Here is a 16935-nt window from a genome sequence, read left to right on the forward strand (position 1 = left end):
TTGGCCATCTAAACTGTAATGATTTGTGCATGCTGTCAAATAAAGATATGGTGCGGGGACTGACGGTCAAAATGCCACCAAATTTTAGTTGTAGTACATGTGCGATGTGCAAAATTAATAGAAAGCCATTTCCTAGTTTCAAGGAAATCTACACCAAAAATGTTCTCGAACTTGTCCATACCGATATATGTGGGCCGATGAAGGTGGCTTCACAAGGTGGATCTCGTTATTTTATAACGTTTATAGACGATTTTTCCAGGTACACAGTGACTCGTTTTATTAAACATAAATCAGAAGCTTTTCAAATGTTTCGTGAGTTTATGACTGAAAGCGAAAAACAAACTGGGCGCAAAATAAAATGTGTGAGAAGCGACAACGGGCGCGAGTATATTAACTCACAATTTGAGAATTTATTTAAAGAACATGGGATCCGTCATCAAAATACAGTGAGCTATACCCCCCAGCAGAATGGCATTGCCGAAAGGGCCAACAGAACCCTGGTGGAGATGACGCGGTGTATGCTTCTTAATTCCAGATTATGTGAAAGTCTTTGGTCCGAGGCACTTAATACTGCCACATATATTAGGAATAGATGTCCAACAAAAGTGCTGTTGTCAAAAACCCCCTATGAGTGCTGGTTTGGTAGGAAACCATCGGTTTCGCACTTCAAGATTTTCGGCTGTGAAGCTGTGTCTTTGAATCATCCGAAAACTAGGTCGAAGTTCGAACCAAAAGGTACAAGTCTGGTTTTTGTTGGTTATGCCGATTCAACGAAAGCCTACAGGCTTTACAATAAGCAAAGCAAATCTATTGTTGTTGCGAGAGATGTCATATTTTTCGAGAATGGTGAGCGAAATGCTGTTGATGACTGTTTGGATGGCCACGATGAAACTTATGACATATTTGTGTATCCAACAGAGGATAGAACACCAAAAGAAAATCATTTGATTGAGCAGGAGGAGCAGGAGGTTGGAGTAGTTGGTGATGTCGCTGAGTGCGAAGTTCCTGATACTATAGAGGAAAATCATGGCCCAATTGAATCTGAATCAGAAGATGATGTTGTTGTTGAAGGCAAACGCAAAAGAGGAAGGCCTAAGATTATACGAACCGGGAATGTTGGTCGCCCGAGAAAAAAGTATATCACCGACAATGCAGAGATCTTGAGCGCTGTGACTGTGACTCCATCTAATGTTTATGATGCGATGAAATCAGAAGATAGTGCCAAATGGAAATATGCTATGCAGGCGGAGTATGATTCGTTGCTTAAAAACAACACATGGGAGTTGGTAGATCGTCCGTTTGATAAAAATATAATTGGATCGAGATGGGTTTTTTCAACAAAGTTTAATCCAGACGGCACGGTGGAAAAATTGAAGGCACGATTAGTTGCCCAAGGATGTTCTCAAGTTTACGGTGAAGATTTTTATGAAACCTACTCTCCAGTGGCAAGGCATGCAGCAACGCGGCTTTTATTGGCACTCTCAGCTAAACATAAGCTTCTGGTTAACCACATTGACGTCGTATCAGCTTATTTGAACGGGGAACTAGAAGACGAGGTTTTTATGGAACAGCCTCCAATGTTCGTGAGTGAGACACACCCGAATAAGGTTTGCAGACTTAAAAAGTCTCTTTATGGACTCAAGCAGGCTGGGAGATATTGGAATAAGAAAATAAATTCCCTTTTGAACGACATGGGTTTTCGAAGGTGCAAAACAGATAATTGTATTTATTTCATGAATTACCAAAATGAAATCAATTTAATATCTATTTACGTCGATGATTTGATAATAGCCTGTTCTGAAGAAGCCACTATGAAAAATATAATTGAAAAATTGTGCTCTCAAGTTGAAGCTGTTGATCGTGGTCCAATTAAATACTATGTAGGTTTAGAAATTCAGCGAGATGGTCTTCGAGGCGAATTTAAAATACATCAACAGAGATATACCTTGGAGTTGCTGACGAAATGGGGAATGCTGGATTGCAAAGGTGCTGCAACATCCTCTGCAGAAGGTTCCATACTAGAAAAATGTGGAGATGAACATTGTTCCGGCTCTAATGTCAAGGAGTTCCAATCGTTACTTGGAGGCCTCACATATTTAGCAACAATGTCGAGACCTGATATCATGCATATTGTGTCCAGATTGGCTCAGTACCATAGCCATCCACACCAAGAACACTTTGTGGCTGCAAAAAGGGTTCTAAGATACCTCAAACTTAAACCCAAAGGTATGTTAACTTATGTTCCCAATAATGAAAACCTTATTTGCTTCACAGATGCTGACTGGGGATCAGACCCAGTAGATAGAAAGTCCTTGAGTGGTTTTGCTCTGTTCTTTTGTGGCTGCCTTATTGCTTGGGAATCGAAAAAACAACCAATCGTTTCCTTAAGCACGATGGAAGCTGAATATATTGCAATGTGTCAAGGCGTTAAAGAAGTTGCTTTTCATCGTAGCCTGTTAAAAGAAGTTGTCTTCAACGAATATGCTGAGATGGCTTCTACTGTGATGTGCGACAATCAAGGATCTCAGTTCGCAGTGAAAAATCCAATTGTTCATAAACGAAGCAAACACATCGATATTCGTTTTCATTATATAAGAGAAAAGTATGTGTCTGGCGAAATTGATATCCAGTATGTACCATCATCGGAGAATGCTGCTGATATATTTACGAAAATTTTATCATTGAAAAAACATGAACTTGCTTGTATGATGTTAAAGATTTTATCTTTGTGTAAAACTAATTGCATTTCTTATAGTTGCCTAATGAATTAAGATTTATTTTTTTTTGTATTATATAATTACTCTGAAGACATTTTTATTATTACGTATCGCACTTGGGTTGAGGCGGAGTTTGTTAGAAAATTAATCCCTATATTTTTGAATTTACACTTTGGCAACCCAACTGCGAAAGCTTTCATTAACTTTTGTCAATTGCTTTAGTTATCTTTTCTCATTACTTTTTAACTTGTTCTTCTTTACTTGAATAAAATTGTACTTATTGAACAGACGTGTCTTTGACTCTCCGATTTAACCTTGATATTTTAACATTATGAAATTTCTTCAAAATATCAAATTTTAAATTTCTTGAATAAAAAGCTTTAACATTATAGTTACTTTAAGCATAAGAGCAAGTACGTGCGACCCCAGTCGTGCAATTTATTTTTATTGAACTTTACTTTTTTAATTAAATTATCGGATTTTGTCTATTGCTATGTTTGGCATAGTTTTTGAAACCAATAGCTAACCGATTACTCTACATTTTCGACCTTGAATGTCAAAAGATACATTATACATAAGACCAAAAAAATGAATGTACAGCTTTTTTTTATCATAAGTCTGTTTTTTTGTGTTTAAGAGACCAGACGAGCCGAGCTAGTGAAAAACAAGGATCCTGGCGTGAAAAAAAAATATTTCAGAAACATGGTGTCGTATGATTACTCCACAAACAATTTTTTCAGTTTTTTTTACCTTCACCTTTTTCCGCGAAAATACACCTAGATTCTTTGATCCTTCAATAATATTGGAAAACAAAACTATTTCCCAATTTCACGTAGAAAAATCAAGATGATGTTCTAAAATTCCATCTACCTAAAAAATAAAGATTTCTGAAAAAAAAAAAAAAAAAAAAAAAATAGATAAATTTTGTTTAAACTCTGTTAAAACAATTTGATCTTCACTACATTATAATAAGAATTTTCTTCTCAAACCAAAATAAGTGTATCAGCTAAGATAAACCGATTTATTATAATAAATATGTATGTATTTAATAATTTAATAATAATTTAACAATATATGTATTACATATGTGCAGAAAAAGGATGTTCAGCCTTATTTCGGATTCTTTTTATTCAATTTTGTTTGTGCATAGATTTAGCACTATAGATGCCTTGTTTAGGTGCTAGTTAGTTAGTATAGTTAGTACGGGTCACTGTGGTGTATGTGCATCATTTTTTTTTATTGAAAAACTGAAACAATTAATATAAAATTTTCTAGCGATAACCAATTAATCAAACTATTTCATCTGTTATGAACATTTTCTGGTCTTCCAAATGATGGTAGTTGGTGATGGAAAATTTTATATATCTACCTACATATAAGGCGTACAAATCTAATATTTTAAGTGGAAGATCGATATAACTGTGGTCACAAGTCACAAGCCATAACCATCTAACTCGACGAGTTAAGAAAAATTTGAGCTGATAGTCAAATCATTTTATGTTATCACCTTATCAGCCACATCCAGATAATTCTTATGGGTCTATCAAAAATAGCGTCATTTAAAAAACAATGTAATTCAATGGCACATGATATTAAGGTATTCTTCTTCTGGGCCGCATGGAATTAAAATCAAGACTTCATTTTTGACTTTCCTGAAAAAAGTTTTGTCTGAAAAAAAATAACTATATAATTTGAAACAAAAAATCGTTTTTGTTTAAAATGTAAGATTTGGTTGTTCTAGTTTTAAGTAGATAAGAGATAGAAGTTTTTTCTAAATTGAAGATCTGGTTTTCCAAAATTTTGATAATGTGTGATTTAAGATTTTTAAAATACGAGATTTCCTGAGTTTCACGTTGAACATTTTCCGCCCGGAATAGAAAAAGCTCTATGATGAGTTTCTTCCGAAGGGAATTTAAATTTTCCTCTTAACTAGTGTCCTGTGAGCCATACAAATTTAAATGTCCGGAACTCAAAATAGTTGAAAATTGATATGTATGTATTCAATTTTTTCGAGGGAAATTTTGCTCACGTAAAACTCACGATAGGGCTAAATTATATGGTTGTTTGAATAGATATTCATTATCTACATCGTTAAAAAGAAAAAATAAAAACACAAAACGCATGTATTTTCACAATACCTTATATTTTATTGACCACAAAACTTATCAAATAATAGTTGGTTTAGCAATATTTATTATTAATTAATTATTTAGTATTGTTTAAGCATAATGATAACTATTCAAACGGCTACTATTTCATTTTTTTTTTAATCAATACAAGTATTCATAATTGTGTGTTTTTTTTTGTTTTGTTAATTCATAGATATATATTTATAGTTTGTTTTACGATATTAATTAATTGTTTAATTTAAAGAACAGCAGTCATGAAATATTAGATTTTTTTGTTAAATCATTGAAACGCATGTGTCAAAAACATAAATTAATTGTAAGTTCTTTTGTTTTTCTTTTTTTAAATAGAACACTAAACTGGATTTGTTTAGATTGCCTACGTAATGTAAATATGTCAATACATACATATGTATTACACGACATCATGATTTGTAATATAATAATTTCTCTATTGTAATTCGATAAGAGGTATATTTTCTTATTTAAAACATATCAAAAAATGTTATTTATGTATGTATATGTATAAGAATAAACACCTTGAACAGAGAGATCAATAGACTTTAATTAACTTTCTTTTTTCTTAGTTTTGAACCTTTTTTTTGTTTTTCTTTTGAAACTTTTACTTACTTCCAAATTTTTTTTTTTTACAAATATAATTATGTAAGGTATTTTGTCTATTACCTTATAATTCAATTTTTAATTTTAAGAAAAGTTAAAAGTTAATACATGCCATTAAACCATGCATTGATTTCTTTCGGCTCTAAAATGGTACAACATGTACCCACATTTATACTTTTTTTTATTAAATATTTTACTAATTTTTTAATTATTTTTTTTTTGATAAAAAATAGAAAATAAAAAATATCTTCACAAGTTTTTCTTGTTTTTTTTTTTAGTTTTGTTTCTATTTTTGAACTGCTACTTCTTGTTGTATCTATATATTTTTTTTTAAATGTGTGTATATTTAAAATTCTTAAAATTATGTTTATTTTTTTTTACATCTATAAAGAGTTTCTTATGTTGTGGTTTTATTTATTATATTTTTTTGTTTTCAATTGTTTTTTTTTATTAAAATTGAAAAATATGTTTCATCAATAAAAAATTTTGCTTATGAAGTTTTAAAAAAGAACATAAAATATTGTATATCTCATTGCACGTTCCGAAATTGCGATTTTAACGTATTAAACATATTAACAAATTTTTTCATGTACATATTGGCACAAAAGGAAATTTAAATATTAGTTGCTTCCAGAGTCTATAGTTGATAACACTTTGATCTGTTAAAGGCAGCTTCGAAAGAATAAACAAAATATAAAAAAATGAAAAACAAAAATTCAAGATACATTCATACATAATAGGTCTGTGATACTTAATGGTCGCATCCGCAAGGTGACAATTTTCAAAAATTCAGATCAAATTTTATTTCCTTATTTGTATTAGCACTATTCTGAATGAGAATTCCCGTAGAAATGTGTTAGGGAGAATGGCTCCCAATCGAAAACTCCCCAGAATATCATTTCCGTTTTAATTGTGTTCCCTTTTCGTTTATAATGATGAAAAAGTAAAAAGGGAGCGAAATTTCCGTAAGCTTGGTTGGGAGTCCTTCTCCCGAACACATTTCCCCAAGAGTTATCAATAATAATAATTAGAATAAGTCTTGTTCTGAACTCTGACGTGAACAGGATTCCACACGGAAAACTTCAATTTCACTTTTCTCCTATTCTGAGTTTCTTCAATGTATTTATCGATGTCGACTATCAATTCTACACCTGCTTTCAATTAAATGGGATCAATTAATTCAATTTCTTTAGACTAGACTATAATTGACCGTTATCCTAATAATTGAGAATTTGTTTCCCTCGAAATTTATTTTGTAATCGTGAAACTCCCTTGGAATCTATTTCAAGGGAAGAACAAATCATGAAATAACAGTTAAAGTACCCTGGCAACTTATTGCCGATACCAATACATTTCAAGGGAAACTTTTCATGATCATTTTCGTTCCCATTTTTGAAACAAGGGAAATATTCCCACAGAAGTTTGTATTCACGATAGAACCAATATATTTCTAGTGAACAAAAAATCTTAAAATCGTAATGGGCACAATTGAAAATCTCCAGGGGAATTTTGTTTCCCCCGGAATTTACATCAAAACTCCATCAAAATTACAAAATTCTGAAGGAAAGTTTTTATGATGAGTTTCGTTCTCATGTTTGAAACAAGGGAAACATTCCCAGGGAAATTTTTACTCACGATAGCCCATATGGCAGATAAATTTCAATATCTGGCAAAGCAATCCATCGCATTTAGATACTATTACGCCACAGGATATGAATAAAAAAAAACTCCAATGATTACTTTATCTTTCGTTTTGTCTTAATTTGATTCATTTTCTACAATTTTCTTTGCATTTTTTGATATTCCTAACACAAGACAACTCGTCCAACTTTCGATGCGATAACTTGAGCTTTAACTCAAATCAAATTAAACTGTAACGACTGTCAAGTATCACATTAACTTTATTTAATATACTGTATCTATTATCTTTGTAAATGTCTGTTTAAATCGATTAATAAATATCAAATATCAAAATTTTCAATGATCGGCTATCGACAAAAGTCGTCTATCGATAGACAAACGACACTCGCAATAAGGGCCAAAGTAAATATTTCTAATCTTATTCACTTAAATTTTGTTTTTATCAGTTGTTTTGATTTTGACTTTCGACAACAAGGACATCAACCGTCAACTGTTTTCTAGCCATTATGTTCAAAAATTTGAGAAATTCACGTTTATCGTGAGCTAATGTGACAATGATTTAGAGATATTCGTAGATCCAAAAAATTTTGTTTGTCAATAAAAAATGAGACAAAAACATTTTTGACAGTAGACATGTAAGGTGTATGTATATTAACTAAGAAATAAATTTATTCTTTAAATCTCATATGAATGTAACCATTATTATCTAGTCATGATTAATACGAATACGTTCTTCTATCAGAAAACCAATCGAAATCGAAAATCGATTTAGTGAGAGTAATACCCTCTGATAACAAAACCAACCTTCGACAGAAACTTAAATACAGCCTCATTATGCTGCCTTCTTATTCCTGATTGCAAAAATATCCATGACGGACATTTAAAATTCGATCAAACAACCGATAAACGAACCAATAAAAACTGCTCGCGACTTCAATAGCTTCTGTAGAGTTTTTGGGAAAAATTGGATTTCATAACCAAAAACTTATACGAAGTTTATAATTTCAAATTTAACAAATTTGTAAAAAAGTTAATTCATCCGTTGTAATGCTACAATGCAAACTTCTCTTTAAAGTTATTTAATTTCTTTAAAGTAACTTTTTTTAGTACCCAACAAACAAAGCTGTTTTTTTCTTTTTATGAAAAACAACAAAATAAGAAAAACAAAAAATAATAAAATAAAAAAACAAAAACATGTATTAATTGAATTTCTTCATAAATGTATATTTTCGTATACCAACTAAAACTAAAAAAATTATTAACTAAAAACGAACATAAATGTATTGATTTAATTATTTATTTTTTTCTTTTACAATCATATTAAACAAAATTATGTATATATGTATATCAAATACATATATACAATTAAAAAAAAACTAAATACAAAGCATGTTGTAGACATAATTCAATAGTTTTTTTTTGTTGTGTCGTCTAATTTTTAAACGAAATAAAGACGCTCTTCTTAAAAATATATCTTTTTTTAACTACAAAGTTTATATGAAAAAAATGTTTTATATTTATTTATGCATAGTTCTGTTATTACATAACAAATTAACAAGAAAGAAAAAATAATTGTAATTAATTATATGTATAAAACCTAAGTAAGAATGTGGTGGTGTTGATGTTGCTGGTGGTTGTTGTTTCTTTTTTTACTCAAAAAAATTATATTGAAATCTCATTAACAATAATTCAATGAATAATATTCAAAATTTATATGTAAAAAAAAAAATAATAAAACATTAACTACTAATAGGTAAAATAATTTCAACTCAATTTTTTGCTGAGGTCAATGAAGATGTATATTTTTAAACAAAAAAGAAGAAAAAAAACAATAGATTAATTAATTATTATTATAAATTATAAAACAAGGAAAAATATTTTTTTTTGTATAGAATATATAATTTTTAACACAACTTATTTTGAACACAGACAAATAAAATAAAAGTGCACTTAAACAAACAAAATAGACTTGACGATGTAACGCTTTTTAAGTCCAAAATTGATACAACAACTAATTAAATTTTAATATATAATAATAAATTTAATGAAAAATTAAAAAAAAAAAATAATAATAATTTTTTTTAAATGCAAGGATAGACAAAAAGTTCACAACTAGGCTCTGGAAACATTATTATTACATATGTAAATTGTTATTTTTGCTACAAAAAAATAGGAAAATTAAACCATTAACAAATATTTGTGTGTACACGCGTGTAAATGGAAATCAACAATAATAATTATTAATAGTTACTTATATAAATTTTTTTTCAATTCAAAGTTATTTTCTATATTTATTGGATAACCCTTTCCGTTCCCTTATTTTCCGTTTCCGTGTTTCCCCCAGATTTGTACAAAAACTGAAATATTTTTTTTTTTCTTAGACTACTTTAATTAAACCACTTGTCTATGATCAAGCGGCTGTATCTACCTCCTCAACTATATGGGCTGGCGATACTTCACTGGGTGATGCGAGTGGGGCAATTGTGCTGGCTGTGGTGGTGGAAGCACCCGCTGCTGCAGGGCCTGATGTTACCACACGAGCTCCATAGGGTGCTCCTTTGAGCTTTCGAGCTTCTCGCTTTTGTTTGCGCTGTTGCATGACTAGTCGCAACTGGTCCAACTTGAATTTAGTTTTGTTGTTAACCATGTCGGTTGCACATTTCAGACACATTTGTCCACGAGGACGTCCGGCTGGGTAAAGATAGCGACATTTGCATAGATTACGTTCGTCACCTTCTGCTGGACAGTCGTGTGAGGAACATCGAGCTCCGCTAGTGGTTGGTGGGGAGAGATCGGTGCATTCGCACATGGTTGAATTTTTTTCCGTTTTGGTGCTGGGAGTTGAAGATTTTGAAGAGTAGTGACCAGAGCACTCTCCATATACACATGTGTTGCTGCCCGAACATTTTGTACAGGTCGATTCTGAGGACGCTGATGAAGTTTGTGGCTTGCTTGATGAAGACGACTGTAAGAAAAAAAAATTATATGAGTTAGTATTTCAAGTTTTTTTTTTAAATGTCTTATAAATAATTAATTTCTTTTTTATTATATCAGCTCATTCTGCTATTCGATTCACGTGAAAGTCTCGAATAAGAAGCGTTTAAGTTTTAAGAAATAGTTTTAAATTTTAAGAAATATTTTTTTTTTTTTTAATTCAAAAACAACCATAAGAAAAGCATTGTAATCTAAAGATATAATCTTTCGATTTGCGTGAATTAATTGTAGAATAGGGCTGTTTGTTTGTCCTAATAAGATTTTTAATTTAGTAAATTGATTATGAACATGAATCCGTAAGAAAATATTGTTGCTCATTTCTGTTCTAAGATTTTGAATTTAAAAAAATGTAATAATCAGTGAAAATGAATCCGTGAGATGTTGATTGTAGGTACTATAAAGCATGTGCATACATTTTACCATTGTAAGGGTCATTCTATCTGATTAAAAAAAAAGCTGAGGTTGATATGACATTTATCGTCCGTATATTGCTTTGATCATTATCATAAAGCACACTTTTTGATAAACTGGAGTTAAAAAAATTCTGATAAGATTGTATTAATCATATTGTTTGTTTTCAACAAGACATTGCTGAAATGTTATCCGTTAAATTAATGTGTCTAAGCACAATAGGAAGCCAATTTAAAATTATGCTACATAACAATTGTCTTAATCTTGATTCTTGTGTTTGTACACTTTCAATAATTGTTGTTTCAAATGTCACTCAATTTACTTCACTCAATATTTCTGTTTAATAAGTTTATTCTGAACTGTTCTGTTCGGAACGGAAAAGTACAAGTTTTGGTGTTCAAAGAGGAAATTCCTGATGCGAACAGCATTTATGGATTTCTTATGAGCCTGGGTAAAATGGATCCGAACAGGATTTTCTACGCTTGTTTCTGAGTGAGAAGAGTTTAGAACAGATTTGTAAAAACTGAGGATTTACCACACGAGCATGAGGATTTTGGAAAAGTTCCGGTGGGATATATCATAAAACAGGTTGAGATACACTGGACTAGTTAACTCTGCGAAATAAATTAAACCTAAAGTATAGATTTCTTTAAGTAAATAGAGAAAATGTGATTTGGGCTCTTTATTTACTTTAGAATTATACATTGAGTACTGCAGTTCTTCTTACTGCCCCGAAAAGACTTTTTAGATAAAAAGTGTAAAAGACCCGGCAAAATAGCCCAAACGTTGTGCGATTTTAATCCCTTGGATAAAATTACGGTAGAGATTGCTTGTACAAGTACAAAAAAAACTTTAAGCAATTAATGCACGAATTGTGCCCAAAATTAAGTTAAAAGGATTGAGTTATTTACAAACGATTATCGCCGAAATGAATTATTACAAATACATTATGCAAGAAAGATCTAAACATTTCACTAAAAGGATTTTGTTTTTTGCAGTACAACGATAACAACTTAACGCATTTATAAAAATACTCCACATTTGAGAGCCGAATAAAACCAAGTTTGTGGTTGAGCGGAAAATCATAAATTGATCAAAAAATCATGTCAATGTAAGTTCGAACCCTGCATGCAATGATTTGCGTTAAATTTTATTTGACGATTTCTCCTAAACGTTTTACGGGACAAACACCTTGATAAACAAAATTCTTTGTAGGTACTGAAATCTTAATAGGAATTTTTGTAAAATTGGATTAGATTTCCAGTTAAATTATTTATTAACATTGTTTATACACATACGAAACTCACCTGCTTGCTTTTTGAAGATGTTGATGGTGCTTCAAAACTTATTCTAGCTCCTCTACTATATTGAGGTGTCGCACTAAGCAAATCATTTAAAATATGAATGACTGTAGATATGTCACGTTTTGGACGCCCGTATCTGTCCTGCAATGCCGGATTCAAAGTGCCTGAAAATGTTCCCGAATAAATACCCTTTCCATGGTTTTTCATCGATTCAATAACTGCTCCAGAGCTGCTTTTCCTTGCAATCTCTTCACTGCTAAGATCAATTTTATTTGTAAAAACTTCCTTGGAAAGTTTGCGAAGTGTTTGAGTTAAATTTCTAGATGCTTCTGCAAGTGTGCGAGTGTCTGTAACGGTGATTCCAGAATCATCCAATTCGACAGACGTCGTCGGTGGAGCAGTTGAAGAAGAATCGCTTGCACTGCTGCTATTCTCTTGTGAATTTGATGCAATTGAAGAATTTGTTGAAAGAGACAATGCACTATCATTGGATTCGACAACCGAACTGATCTTATCTATTGAAGAAGATGTGTTATTATCTTCAGCGGGTAGGCTTTTACGGGCAGTTGAACTGCTACCGTTACTGCTGCTGCTATGTTGATGGTAATGATGATGATGGTGGTGGTGATGATGGTGATGATGATGCCGATGTTTGCGGCCAATAGGATTATTCGCAGTTTTGTGCAGTAATGCCGTCGAAAGTACTGATTGAGCAGATGTAGGTGATACCGATGATGACGACTGACTATTGGTATTCGACTTGTGGTTTGGTGTACTGGTTGTCAGGGTGCGGTCGGTGGCAAAATCAACTGAAGAATTTTCACTGCGTGACTGACAAGGATTGACTTCACAATTCTTGCTGCTATTATTCAATCGAGTGCAGAGGCAAGATGTTAGTTTCGCCGAAATTGGGTCTGCACAAGACGATGAATTGCTGGTGACTGCTTTACTTGTTGACGACGATGACGACGAAGATCCATTTAGCAACTCAGATGTGTACTTCGGATGGCTGCTTATAGGAATGTTCTTGATTGAGGTTGTCTTAATGGGACTGGAAACCAAATTAGATAGAGATTTAATAGGGGATTGCTCCATAAGTGCGTATGAAGTTGATGCAGCTGGAGTTGCGACACAACATTTAGCTGATTTTGCCTCGCTAGCTCCATTCGCAACTTCCATCGAAGTTGAAGAAGTTGTATTAGAGGATGTTGATGTTGAGGCATGTGCAGGATGGTGACCCATAGATATGCTCTTAACAATATTTTGTAGACTTTCGAAATCTCGTTTTGTTAGAAATGAACTCAAGTCTCTTCCACTAGAGGCTCTAACTTGTGTTGAGGTTGAATTGCTTCCCTGTTGCATACTTGACGTTGACATACGCGTTGTTGTTGCTGTTGATTCGGGTGTTGTTGCTAATGTTGATGCTGAATTATCTGCAACTGCATTGGATGCAGCAGTAACTGGCCCTGAAGCAGCATCTACATTTAATTTTCTAGCCACTGACGAATGGTGGTGATGGTGGGTATGAATGCTGCTAACATTGCTGCTGTTGGTGCTTGATGTACTTTGATTTTGGTGAGATGAAGAACGGCTACTTCGTTGACTGGATCGGGATCGGCTCGTGCTGCTGGACGAAGGACTTGCTGGATTAACCGTGCTCAATTGCAATTGTATTAGCATCATGTGATCGCCGAGGCGCATACTTAGATTAAGGGGCGTTTTGCCACTTAGAAAATCATTAACTTGTGAATCATTTAGTGATTCAAGTGCTTGCATTACTGTATTTTCCGGACGTTGTGCCTGCAATAAAAAAAAAGTTGATGTTAGAAATATATGTTTTAAGGTTTTGACTAAATAAGATTTGGTTTCAATAAAAAAAAATGTTTCACTGTGCTGGAAAGTCAGAAATTTGATTTTGGTCAATTCTCAAAAAATAGTTTTTGTTTAAAGGAAAGGGCTAATGTTTCGAAAAGACCCAGGTGATGAACCAACTCAGGAGCATTTTGAACCTCTATATTTTATATCAGAGAAACCAGAATTTTCAAATTTGTGTGTGTCGTGCGATAATGTGCATCTATGTACCTTTTCTGCACCTGAAACAGCATCACGCATGAGCTTCGGGCGTTAATATGTACGTGCACGCGTTTGGCCTAGGTTAGTAAAATTATTTCTCCAGCGGTCTCCGAGACCGCAGGTAGGTAGTTATTTGACATTTTTACGCCGTTTTCTACAAATAAGCAAATATTTATCGAATCTACCAAGTGTAGAAAAGCTTAAAATACGAAAAACAAGCTCCAGCTGTGATTTAAAAATGAAACGAAAGACAGTTTACCTACTTATGTTTTATGTACAAAAAAAAAATTTTTTCTTTCTTAGAGTGCCCAGCAACATTTCAATAACTGCAGCGAAAAATTGTGAATGTTGGTGCCTTGCAATTTTGTTGAAGGTTTTTTTTTTTATGTTCCATTTTTATTTATTTCTTCGATATGTTACTTTATAAGAATTAATACGAAATATTCGAAATTTTAAGTTCCTATTGTAACAGAGCTCAATGTATGAGCATGAGCACAGTCATTTTTTGCTCTAAAAGCGCCAATATATGAAGCTTTTGATAATATCACACAATATCAATTTAATTTATATTATTTTAGTCTTTAAAATAATGGTTTAATGTATTATAAACAATATTATTGATTTTATAAAAAATTAAAAATTAATACCAGAATTTGCAAGAGAGGTAAAATTCTGTAGCGGTCTCCTGGACCGCACGTAGGTGGTTAAGTGACTGAAATAGGGGGTAGGTGGTTAAGGGTTAAAAAAAAATCTAAATAAATGAAATTGACCTCAAGTTCATTTTTTTGGTTTTTTGGATATTGAGTTAAAAAAAAAATTATTCAAAAATTCAGAAGACTTAAAACCAATTGGGCAGTACCTAAGTGAGACTTAAGTAACCGATATTAGAAATTTAAGTAACACTGCCATAACATCACTTTACTCGAGTGAAACTGCCCTTAACATTCAATAGTCAGTCTTAAATAAACAATCTTTGCCCCAGTTTAAAAATGACACTACGGTAACGCCACTTGTGACTACGCATGTAAACTTAACTTACTTTCGCAGTTGATACAAATAATAATAATCAATAGCTTCTGCTGTTACTATACGACGAAAATGCTACACATGCGTTGTCACACTTTCACTTTCGCTTTCCTAGAGCGTGTTCTTTTTTTTCTCTTATTTCATTTTCTTGGCTTTTTTTTTTGTTTATTTCTTTTGTTTTTGTTTAATTTATTTTAATACTTATTCGGCCTCTTATATTTATTTTTGGCTACGTTTGGCGATGCATGTGATTTTTTTATTTTTGTTAAAGTATGTATGGTATGTTTTTGTCTATGTATGTATATTATGTCTCGAGTTTTTTTCCTAATGTGGACTATTTATATGGAAAGTACAAGTTTTCTTATAGCTCATCTACTTATCTACTATACACTCATCGAATTCCTGTCTTTTGAATGAGAAACAGAAAATTGTGTGTGTGTGGGATGTTCTTTGTGCAAATGCTTTTTTTTCTTAAATTGAAACAAATTTTCTAATTGGATTGGTGGAGAGAAACTTTTGTGTTTATTTTTGTAGATATCTATTCTCGATTCACTGAGAAACAATAAACAAATGTTATTTCTCACTGCAGAATATGAATGAAAACTTATTAATTTGTTGGTAATGAATGAATGAAAAATGCTTTAATATTTGGTGATTTACTTAAATTTGTAACAAAATGTCTGTGTTCGATTAAAATAATATTTACATGGGTATTCTAAAGATTAAAGATCTAACATTTAAATAAAAAAGGAAAGAAAGAAAAGTCTGATCATTAAGATGGCTTTGGTTTAAAAATAATTTGTTTATTTACTTTTATATTGAAAAAGAAACTTTTAAGTTAAGTTTAAGAAAAGATTTTAAGAAGTTTTAGGGGGATCAGAACAGAGAGGAAGTTGTTATTAGCGTTTTGTGTAATAAAGGTTGTTTTTTATTTTTACTAATTTCAAACTTGTAAGATTCCAAACTCATAACTTTGATACCTACAGAGCGTTTGCACGACATTAAATAAGTTTTTTGAAGTAATAGCGTCACCTTGGCTATTTTGACAATAAAGAAATATGCTAATCGTATTTTATGAGTATCGATAAACTTAAAACTACAATTGGCTGAGACAAATCATGTGGGTGAAGAAGTGTTACTAGACTAGGCAATAGGGTGTCCCTTATTTCGAACACGGCTGAATTTTAAAGGGCTCAAAAGTTTCTAAATATATTAAAACAAATATCTCCAAAGTTTCAAATCTGTATCATTATATCGAAATAGCAATAAATGTAGCCCTAAGACTTGGTGGTAGCTGTTGTTCAAAGATAACAATTTGGAACTCATGGAAGATAGCAGCTTTACTTCAAGTATAGAAACATAATAAGTTTTAAATAATGGCTATTCACTTGAATTTCATGTGTTTTTAATAAATTACCAAAACCCGAAAACCTTTAGATTTCTTCGACTTTCGAAACATGCTTGGAAAATGATATAATGCTTTTTTTTGGCTTAAACTATATACAGTAATTTTCGAGTGTTAGGAGTGTTAAATTTCACAAATTGAAATGTGTTTGAAGGTTTTAAAAGCGAGATATAACAAATGTGTACAACATTCGACGTGTCGCTTTTACCTTCGCAGAAGTATCTATTGATGAAATAGTTCATGGAGAATCAAGAAACAGTAACTTGAACTCTTAACATTTATTTTATGTGTTTAGATTTGGCCAGCATGAATTAAAAAAACCTATTAATGATTGAATGAGATACGGTGAAAGTCTAAAATAGGAAATGTTTAAATGAGGTTTAAAATTAAACTTAAGCCAATTTTTTTTCTTAAAAGTTTTTAAAACATAAAATAACGTTTGGAAATTTTAAGGTTTTTCAAAGCCACGTGAATCGAATAGCAAAATAGGGCTGATTTTATACTCATATTCAATAACAGGTGTATTCAGACCTAAGCCTCTCACATGAGAGTTCATCTTACTAACTATTGCACCATAATGTATCATTACAAATTCCATTATAATATTTTGTAATCAC

At 31.8% G+C, this 16935-nt stretch overlaps 1 protein-coding gene across 1 annotated transcript in view; it reads right to left on the reverse strand.

Moving 5' to 3' along the window:
- Positions 1–8597: 8597 nt before the first annotated feature.
- Positions 8598–16935, reverse strand: part of LOC129908348 (midnolin homolog) — a 33549-nt gene continuing 25211 nt past the window's right edge. The window contains exons 3-4 of the mRNA XM_055984776.1: positions 11818–13614; positions 8598–10070 (exon numbers count right to left, since the gene is read on the reverse strand). Of these exons, the coding sequence (XP_055840751.1) occupies positions 9516–10070; positions 11818–13614 (2352 nt within the window). The 3' untranslated portion in view covers positions 8598–9515. The remainder of the gene's footprint in view (positions 10071–11817; positions 13615–16935) is intronic.

The sequence above is a fragment of the Episyrphus balteatus genome, chromosome 2 (assembly GCF_945859705.1).
Source record: "Episyrphus balteatus chromosome 2, idEpiBalt1.1, whole genome shotgun sequence".
Classification (NCBI taxonomy): Eukaryota; Metazoa; Arthropoda; class Insecta; order Diptera; family Syrphidae; genus Episyrphus; species Episyrphus balteatus.